General features: G+C 36.9%; 1 protein-coding gene across 1 annotated transcript; it reads right to left on the bottom strand.

The window, feature by feature from the left end:
- Window positions 1–3770: 3770 nt before the first annotated feature.
- LOC144654234 (kelch-like protein 7) lies at window positions 3771–5565 on the bottom strand. Its single transcript, XM_078514321.1, has one exon. It carries the CDS (start codon window positions 5553–5555, stop codon window positions 3771–3773), a length of 1785 nt encoding a protein of 594 aa, XP_078370447.1. The 5' UTR covers window positions 5556–5565.
- Between the last annotated feature and the right edge of the window lie 4403 nt (window positions 5566–9968).

Genomic DNA, 9968 nt, shown 5'->3' with positions numbered 1-9968 from the left:
AAAGTATTGGCAAGAACATAAGCATTTATCCTCCTTTGAGGAAAAGAACCCGGAAAATGAGATCATTTGGAACAACTCTAGCATCCTGGTTGACCAAAAGCCGATTTTTTATAGCGCCTGGTTTAAAAAGGAAATTATACATGTCAAGGACCTGTTAAACGAAAATCGAGATTTCCTCTCTCTAGCTGACTTTAAACAAATATTCAAGGTCAACAATCCATTCACTATGTACTACGGTCTCATCAGAGCTATCCCGATCAGTTGGAAAATGTCAATTCGAAATTCATCTCGCAGTACCCAGAGCTCCCCTTCTGAAACAACACACTCAACAACAGTCATCTCCACTCGAGGGGCGTATAATGCTATTCTTGCTAGACGTTCCGCTACACCAACAAATGAAACTAAAATCTTGAAATACGGGTTTAATACAGAAAATATTCATAACATTTATTTACTCCCTTTCCGGGTTACCACAGAGGCAAAGCTAATTGCTTTCCAGTTCAAAATAATACATAATATTCTGCCTACTCACGTCAGCCTACTCCGTGCTGGCCTAGTAGACGACGACATTTGCCCTATTTGCAATTCCGAGAGGCAATCACTTGTTCATATGTTGTATAGTTGCAGGGAATCGTCAATCTTTTGGGAACAGTTTACTCAATGGTGGAGCGAAAAATTTCTCGAAAAAATAACTTTATCAGAAAGTACGATTTTATTTGGGTGGCACCAAAACACTAGCAAAGAGCGAGAGCTCAACTACATTCTTCTTATTGCAAAATACCATATTTTTGCAACTTGTATCTGCGAGGACAGGCTGAGCTTTGATCGCTTTCTTTTAAGACTGAAATCGAAATTAGAAGTTTTACGTAAAGTAGCCATAGCAAACAAAACGCTTCATAAATACAATGCTACTTGGGCACCTATACTGTAGGTTGTTTTTTTTTCTCCCTTCTTCTGTTTTACTTTACATTTTTTATTTCTTGTTAATGTCAATCCTTAATTTATTTAACTGTGCTGTAGTTTATCTGTAGTGTATTATAAGTTTTCATGTATAATACGGCTTTATAAAATTGTCCTATATCGCATTGCAGTTTTATGCTCCTTTAGGTCTGTCAGTAAAGTCTGTTAGCAAAGTCTGTTAGTAAACGAATCCAATGAATGAATTCAATGAATGTTTTTTTTTTTTTTTTTTTTTTTTATATATATATATATATATACGTATAATAGACTTTATAAATCTAGGACTAGTAGTATTGTTAAGTTTTTTTTTTTATATATATATACACACAGTATAGATTTTGTATGTAGTGTAGGTATTGTTAGTGTTATTTGTTTGTTTGTTTGTTTTTTTTTCTTTTACTGTTTGTAACGTGAGTTTCTGCAAATAAAAAAAAATAAAAAAATAAAAAAAAGTAAGATAGCAGTGATGCAACATAAAAAGGTTGGCATATTTTTCTGATTTTTTCAATACATATTTACAGTATAACAATGACAAATACACTATATACACTGTATGTTCTATCTACATGAGTGTAAATTACATTTGAATGGGCAAATATGCTGTAGAATATTAAGTGTAAAAGCTCAATGTGGGTATAGACAGTACACTGCTAGCTGTTCTAATATTATTGTACAATGCGATTGCTTTCATGTATGAAATGTAATTAACAATGAATTCAACAACAGGACTCGTCTATTCGTTTTTAACTTAACACTGTCTGAGACAGTTTGATTTAAAGTTAGGTTCAAATTAGGGAAATGGAAAACTGTTCAAGATATTGGGGTGAGATATACATATCTGTGTTTTATGATTAGTGAGTTTGAGGAAGTGGGTCCTGCTGTATATTTAAGTAATTACTTCATTAAAAGTTGGTTAAACATACCCGATACAGATTACTAGGTACTTTTGGGGCTCAAGAACAAACTTGAGACTGGACTCAATTCAAGAGTAAAAATCAAGCCTACCCCGCCCAGGGTAGAGAAATACTTGTTAAGTGCTTTCTATGCTAGTCCAAACGTGACAAAATATCAATAGGGATAATGTTTTATTAAAAGATATATTTTTATACATCATTCTTTCATATTAATTTTATGTCAAGTTGTCATTTATTTATGTCAAATGATGCTAACATTAAAACAAATAATCCGCTTTCAAACATAATGTGATTGATCTCGATGTCAAGTTGTCGCACATTTTCACACATCAAGAACATTTCTTACATAAGTACATGACATAAGTAATTTTTTCATGTCAAGTTCAACTGGTCATACCCAGACTCCTGCCTGACCGCGATATTTGCTGATCAAGAGAGGATCTCTCTTTTCTTGATATATAAAAATGTGCAACAACTTGACATGAAAAAATTACTTACATCATGTAAAAATGTGCGAAAACTTGACATCAAGATCAAACACATTATGTATGAAACCGGGATTATTTGTTTCAATGAAAACATCATTTGATATAGCAAAAAACACAATGATATAGGAGAATGTTTTTTGACATAAATAAATGACAACTTCACATAAATATAAAAGGGATGATGTATAAAAATATATCTTAAAATAAAACATTATCCCACTTGATATTTGTCACGTTTGGACTAGCATAGCTTTCTGAACTGATGTTTCACCTCTCAGCTGAATAGTCCGGCGGCTTAGCTCGAAATTTTAGTTGAATTGTGCACTTTTTGATACAAGCATGAAACTTGGCACAATGAAAGTGGGCACCAAAAGAATGTTTTTCAGATATAGTGCCAAGCCCGAAAAACGCCGGTTTCCATGGAAACCTTAATTTATTAACCCTATTCAGACCGGGCTTTTTTGGATCTTTTCAGACCTCCGTAACTTCCAGAATATTTAAGCAATCACAATGAATCTTAGGGAATATATAGGATTTCCAAACACCTATCTTTTGGTATAAGTCACGTGGGAAGGTAACGTCACATGACGTGAAAATAACATCATAATGTCAAAACAGCCGCCATCTTGGATCCGCCATCTTGGATTTCGAATTTTTTCCAAAACGTCATAAAACCGCCCAAAATTACTGCAAAGTACTCAAAATCAATAAAACTGTGCTTCAAAACCGTAAAAGGATGAAAATAATTGCATTAAAATTATTTTTCATTAATAGAAACACGAAAATTACAAAATTGGGAAAACATGCCTGTCAAAATGCCGTTGCCATGGTGACGTCAAGCTCCTGACAAAACAACTTACCCTACCAAATTATTTCCAGATAAATTTTAGATAAACTCGCAAAGTTTGGTAGCGTTTGGTTTAATCTTGAAAAAGTTATAAGCATTCAAAGTCAGCGCGGGCACTTTCCGCCCCTCCCGGTCTGGATAGGGTTAAAATCAATGAAATTTCGTGAAATATTTGTTTGTCCTGGTTTATGGACAAATACTATTATGCCAGGTAGTGATACCAAGTCGCACGTACAAAATTTAGAATGAAATGCTGTAATTTAGACTGTTCACAGTCCTATATTTTCCTCTTTTTCTTCTGTTAGCGAACGGTTCACCGATCGCGAGACCTGGACGCTAGCGCAAAACGAAAGACGCGAGGGAGCAGAGGGCGGGGAACGAAAAATCTTTTCCCATGCAATAATTTCCTATTAAATTATTGGTATCAAACAGATGGTAAAAAATCACAATTTTAAGCCTAATTAAGAATTGATTAGTATGCGAATGCTTGTAATCCTGCAAAGTTTGGTGCTTGTATCAAAAATCGCACAATTCAGGAGCTAAGCCGCCGGACTAGAAGGCTTATCCTTGTGGTACCACTTCACATTTATCTAAAATGTCTCTTGGTATTCTTAGGGCAGCCACTGAAAACAGCCGGTGATTAGCTGCAATAAATGAACAATATTCCCATTCATTTTTGTCCACATCATAAGCCTGTAAAGAAAAACTGTGGAACCTTCTTGCTCCCCTGGATGCACCAATCACAAATACCTTTCCTTTAAAATTCACAGCACTGAAAATATATGGTGGTATTGGTGCACCCATATGTTCAATGCTACTCCACATGTTTGTAGATGGATCGTACATTTCAATAAGATTTGAATATGATGTTATGCTTTCACTGTCAGTAAATCCTCCAAATAAGAACACTTTACCTCTGACAACTGCACCACAAGCATTCCATTTCTTTTCAAGGGTTGAAGCAATCCTTTTCCAACAGTTTTTTTCAGGGTCAAACTTTTCCACAACATCCAGGGTTACATTCTGTGAAAGGCCTCCTATTGCATACAAAGAGTTGCTGTCAGCCACAGCACAAACACAACATCTTGCAATACTCATGGGTGCTACCTCTTGCCACAAGTTTGTATCAGGATTGTATTTATGCACATGATCAGTTTCGTTTTCTTTATTTCCACCAACCACATACAAAAATCCTCGAAAGCTAACAACAGCTGAGAGCTTATACATAGTTGCCCCTGCAAAAGATTTCACTGGAGCCCAAGAGTTTCCTGATGGATCATATCGCTCCACCGTGCATTCACCAGCACTGCTTTGTGTAGCAATGTACAATTTACCATGACAAGTGCTAATAGTAGATCCAAGATGATTTTGCCTCGACACTGTTTCCATCATACCTGCCATCTTGTACCACTTGTTCTCTGAAGGAAGGTAACACAATGTTTGCTTGGTTTTCATTCCACAAGCAACTATGGCATCTTCATGTGTCTTCAGACATCTCCTTGGTGGCTGTACAAAATAGCATTCTTCTGTACCATTCGAGAGCTCTTTCATGGCATCATGAACAAGCCCTGTACACGATGCACTGTCTTTCACCAAGGGATGTGGTAGGATAACATTGAACACAAAGCTGCGTGACACGTAAATAAGACGAATATGGCAAAACAACTCCAAAAAATTTTGATGTTTTCTGCTCTCATCTCTTTCCATCCACTTCACAATCACTTGGAAAACTTCTTCCTCTGCTTTCACTGTGATGTCATCACTTGAAACCCACTCCACTACCTGTGTCACGCTCAAATCCAGAAAAGCGTCAGATTGCGTGACATCCATGAAATTTGCGAAAGTTAAATCTCTCGCACTTTTCTGCAATTCAGGACATTGATACCTCTCGGCGAAATAATAGGCTTTAATACAGTTTGAAGAAGACAAAGTTTGTGAAATGAACTTACTTGAAAGCTTTTTCAGGCTTGGGATGATTAAAAAATCAGCTATTTGCAGCAAATCAAATGCATTGTGTTCATTGATATCAACATGTCCTGTGTACAGATACTCCAACACTTCTTCCATCTCAGCTTTGCTCGTTTCTTCCAATTTGATCACTCCTTCTTTCTTTTCTTTCATTTCGCTATTAAGAGCGTTGTAAAAGAACGGACTTGCTGCACATAACACGATTCTGTGAGCTTTCAAACGAGCTTGATCGTCACCGGAGCCAACTTCTAGAATCACATCACAGAACTGTTCGTTCCTTCGCTGAATATCGAGGCGTTTCATCATTTCCACACAAAACTGCTGCTCTTCAGCCTCGGTGATAGGTTGCGATAATAAATCTAACGACATGATGATCATCTACAGACAAGGAACAAGAAAATACGGAAAGCGCGCGAATGGACTAACTTGAGCGGGTCGTGCGCATAACCCAATGTGTGTTCCGCTGTCATTTCTATCGTGGGTTGAATTTCTTTTTGGAGTGGAACAAAAATCTTAAAAAAATTTTTTTTTTTCAAGAGCAAAGAAGGGCTAATAAATTGTTTGCGGACACGATAAGAGGAAAATAAAAAGTTGGCAGGCAGTAGACAGTCAGCTCCCTGAACTCTCTCTTCCGCGCGCCCTTCCGCGCCCTTGATAGGGGTTGTACCCAGGCGCGTCAACGAGTAAACCGTAATGACGTCATCAAACATCAAAACTCCGAAAGTAGAGACCTCAGTCGTAATTCGAATTCGACCTCAGTCGAATTCGAAGTCGTAATGACGCCAAACATCAAGACTCCGAAAGTAGAGACCTCAGTCGAATTCCCGTGGTTCTCACATTCCACCCTTTAAATGAAAGAATCAAGCGAATCCTCGTGAGCAATCCACAGACAAAAGAAATATTTCCTCAGCCGCCGCTGGTAGCGTATCGCCGCGATCGCAACATCCGAGAAACCTTAGTGCACACCGCCGACCGCAGCCAACCTGGTCTTCACGTGGGAACCTCTCCTTGCACCCGCATTTGCGATTACATTTCTCGTGACAGCACCCTACAGGGTCCGACAGGGTCCCCAATGCTCAATTATCATCAAGGATGCATTCACCAAGAGCACGCCTTGGTGAGCATCTCCGCAGCATTGAGAAGAAACTGCCGGGATTTCTTGGGCACTAGTCAGCCGCAGGGAGGGAATTCAGATTTTCGATATCTTTAGGTTGTCGCGCGCTCTCATCGCGCGCGCGCCTTTAAACTCAAATTTGTTTTCATGGCGCAAGCCAGCCTTTTTTAACTGAAATCTGAAATCTCGCAACAAATTTCGATGTTGCAAGTTGCAGCAAAATGTTGCACAAAGAAGAACCGAGTTCTACTTTTTGCAACAATATTTTTCAACTTGCAACACCAAAATTTGTTGCGAGACAAGTTGAGCGCGTGGTAGTAATACGGGCAACAACTCGTTCAACTTGCAATGCAGCAATGTTGCGAGACAAGTTGAACAAAAATGTTGCCCGTATTACCGGGCCTTAATGTGTTAAGTTTTGTGTCTTATGTGTGCTATATTTATGATATTTTTGCTTTTCTTGATTCTCTGCAGTGTAAATTAAATATGCTGAACCGTTCTTGAGTATATGGTTCATTTTAAACGAAGCTATTTAATTCCAAAATAAATAGCAAACAGAATTCCTCACTCTTGCTCGTCGATCGAGTCGGACTCAACATTGAAGTCATATCCCCGCGTATACAAACAAAGATTTTGCGACGCAATTTTTCTCGGTTTCTTTTCCAAACAAATTAAAGTAGGAAAAAATAAAGACGTTATTTGCCGGCCTAGGTCGGTCCGTATTGGGAAAAACTGTACCTACGGACCTCCCGGCCGGCAAATAATATATACAACTGTAAACCGCCAAACACGTCAAATAAATTAAGCTAAGCGCGCGCATCATATCCCAAGCACAAGACTAGCGCGCGCACCTAAATAATTGTGAAATGAAACAGTGCGTGAACAGAGAAATTGGGATTACTAAAATGTGACCGAGGCAGGTTCTGGTGTTGTTAGTGAACAACGAATCAGACTTATAGCCACAATAAAATTTATTTCTGCAGGAATACAGATTACAAAAAGAAAAAGGGTGATTGCAAACTGAAAAGAATAAATTACAATAACAAATCACTAAAAATATTACAATAAAATAATCAAAATATAATACAGAAATAGTAGTACAACTAGAGTCTTGCAAATGATCATTCACTAAATTCCTACAAAGTATTGCATGACAAAACAATAAACATTGCATGACACTAAGTAAAATATTAATCCTCTTATCCAGAAATAAAACTGACACTTATTAGAGAGCTATTCTTAGAACTAAATGTGAATTAACTGAAAACAAGTGTTATATACCGAATAATAGCTCAACATAGCAAAACAATGAAATAAACTAATCTTGATGGCGATTTAAATGATTCTTTGACACAAAACTAAGAAAAACTGTAAACTTGTTACTTTGTGACAGGTCAACATCTGTCATCATAGCTGGATTAAACAAAGCTAGACTAACAGTGAAATATCTAATTTCAACAATGAACTCTTGCAGTATTGTGTAACAAAATGAGTTTCATGTAAATACAATGTTTTGGAAACTACATATGCAATGTTCTTCTGGATACAATTTGGATATGAATCAACAGAGGATTCAAACAAAGACTAGACAATTGGCTTAAGATAAGTACATGTTGACTGTAGTATTGAACTAATAAACCTAAACTGTAAACATAACAAGAAGCTTGAGAAGCTTGAGAAGCTTAAAATCGGGCGGTTAATAATAATATTTAGAAAGGGGGGTACAGTACAGTAAAAATCACTGGAAAAAACAGTCACTTTAGTAACACTCAGTGGGAGGTTTGCGTAAGTCACAGTCTGCATGAGCTGTATTAGTGTGTAGAACCCTAGTAGAACATAATATCTGGAATGTTTTCAAGATTGCATTATTACTTAATGACATAATGTTCTCAATTTATAAATATATTTCGCACAATACATGTAAAAATAAACGATTGAGCTAGACGACTAGAAAATAAAATTTTTCAACACTAAGCAAAGTGTAGCCTTTTCGCAATACTCTTTATCAGGTAACTACTATTGTCAAGAAAATGGGCACAACTAGTTGACCAATGATTAGGTATTTGTTTCATACCATTACTGTAATAGCAACTGATGAAGAATAGTAGTACTGACCCAAAGCATAAGGGCTGGAAAATACTGAAAACCATTTCAGCTGCGTTTCAAGAAATCCAAAAAAGCTTATGTTTTGCAGTATTTTGTTAATTTTGGGCGATTTTGGGGGATGTCGGGGAGGCGATAGATTTTCTCAAAAGATTAGTTAAATTTAGACAAATAAGAAATATTAGAATTTGAAGTTAAAAATTGGCCGACGGACACCAAACAGTCCCCTGACAACCTGGAGTGCGCTTTCGAGGGTGTCAACTGTTTGATGGTGTTTCCATTTTTTTCTTCAATCCCTTCTTTAAATCTCTTAAAATTTCATTCAAATTCAGGTAGAACCCCCACCTTAAGTTTTGTTCTTGTGAGAAAACAACAAAAGTCAAAAGTTGCGTGATATAACCAAGCATAGATTTTAATTCTCCCTCCCTTTCCCTCTCCTTAGCCTCTCACCCGCACCTGTCCCTCCCTTTCTACTTCCATCCTTCCCCTCCCTCCCCTCTCCTGCAGTATTTTACTCCACCCTATCCCATCGAGCTTTCTACTCCAATTACCTCCATCCTCACCAGCGTTTTGGGTGAATTTAGATGCTTGAAAATGCTATGTTCGGCCTTTTTCATTCAATTCAATGTTTGCATACATTTCCTGACCGTTTCAGTATCCTTTTTTCTTGGTTTTTCGTTTGTGCGCGTACTAATCTGTGCCAAGCAATTAGAGAATAACAGAAATTTGCCTTAATTTTGATCTCCTATACCAAGACCTTAGAGTATAAACCGCTAATAAAACAAAACACACTTGATAATAATTCTCTGAGGTTATACACCTCGCAGTATTAACGTACTTACGAACTTGATAACAAGTCCCATGTCGTAGTAAGGATTTTTAGAAATAAGTTCACAATGGTTTGTTCCCAAAACATTTTTTACTTTACAGAGGGTCTGTATATTGACCTGTAACTTGTATATCGTATTAAAAAAAATCCGAACGAACCGACTTCTGCCCGCTACCATATGTTGAAAAACTTGGCTTGTTCGAAACCGCAGCAAAATCGTTAGAGACAGAGAAGATACAGCCGTTTACTGGCAGTCTTTGAAAATCCTGAATTTCGTCAAAATGAGCCAAAATAAAGTTTTCAAATGTCCTATATCAATATGGTTCTTATCTTCTTATTCAATTCTATGTCTTGCTTTTATGCAGTACTGTCCAACAGAGATTTCAATTTCCTCAAAGTTTCGGGACGAAAGGATTACAAATATTTCGTGCAGAATGTAATTTGATTAAGTGAATGTTTTCACGTCTATAAAAACTTCAAGCAGTGAATGAAAATGAGAACCACTTTCAAATAGTTAATGCATAAAAATAACAATCAGATCAGAATACAATGATTATTAATGCAAGGTTTCGCTATTATGTCTCGGCAGAGATACTTCTTTTTTGCAAGTTCAAATGTATGCAAATTTCGTGTGAAATGTAATTTGATTCCACTGTCTTGTTTACAAACTCTTTCTTAAGAAAGTTGTATTTTCGTGAATAAAACCCATTGGCCTGTTTTATTTTCCTGATCATGTTTGTCTGTG

This window comes from Oculina patagonica, chromosome 5 (genome assembly GCF_052425735.1).
Source record: "Oculina patagonica isolate OP01 chromosome 5, crgOcupat, whole genome shotgun sequence".
NCBI lineage: Eukaryota > Metazoa > Cnidaria > Anthozoa > Scleractinia > Oculinidae > Oculina > Oculina patagonica.
The sequence above is the reverse complement of the archived record's forward strand: the minus strand, read 5'-3'. Positions and strand labels throughout refer to the sequence as shown.

What these genes read in the sequence shown, in the direction of transcription:
- LOC144654234 (XM_078514321.1), bottom strand. Translation starts at nt 5,555, where the DNA reads ATGATCATCATGTCGTTAGATTTATTATCGCAACCTATCACCGAGGCT.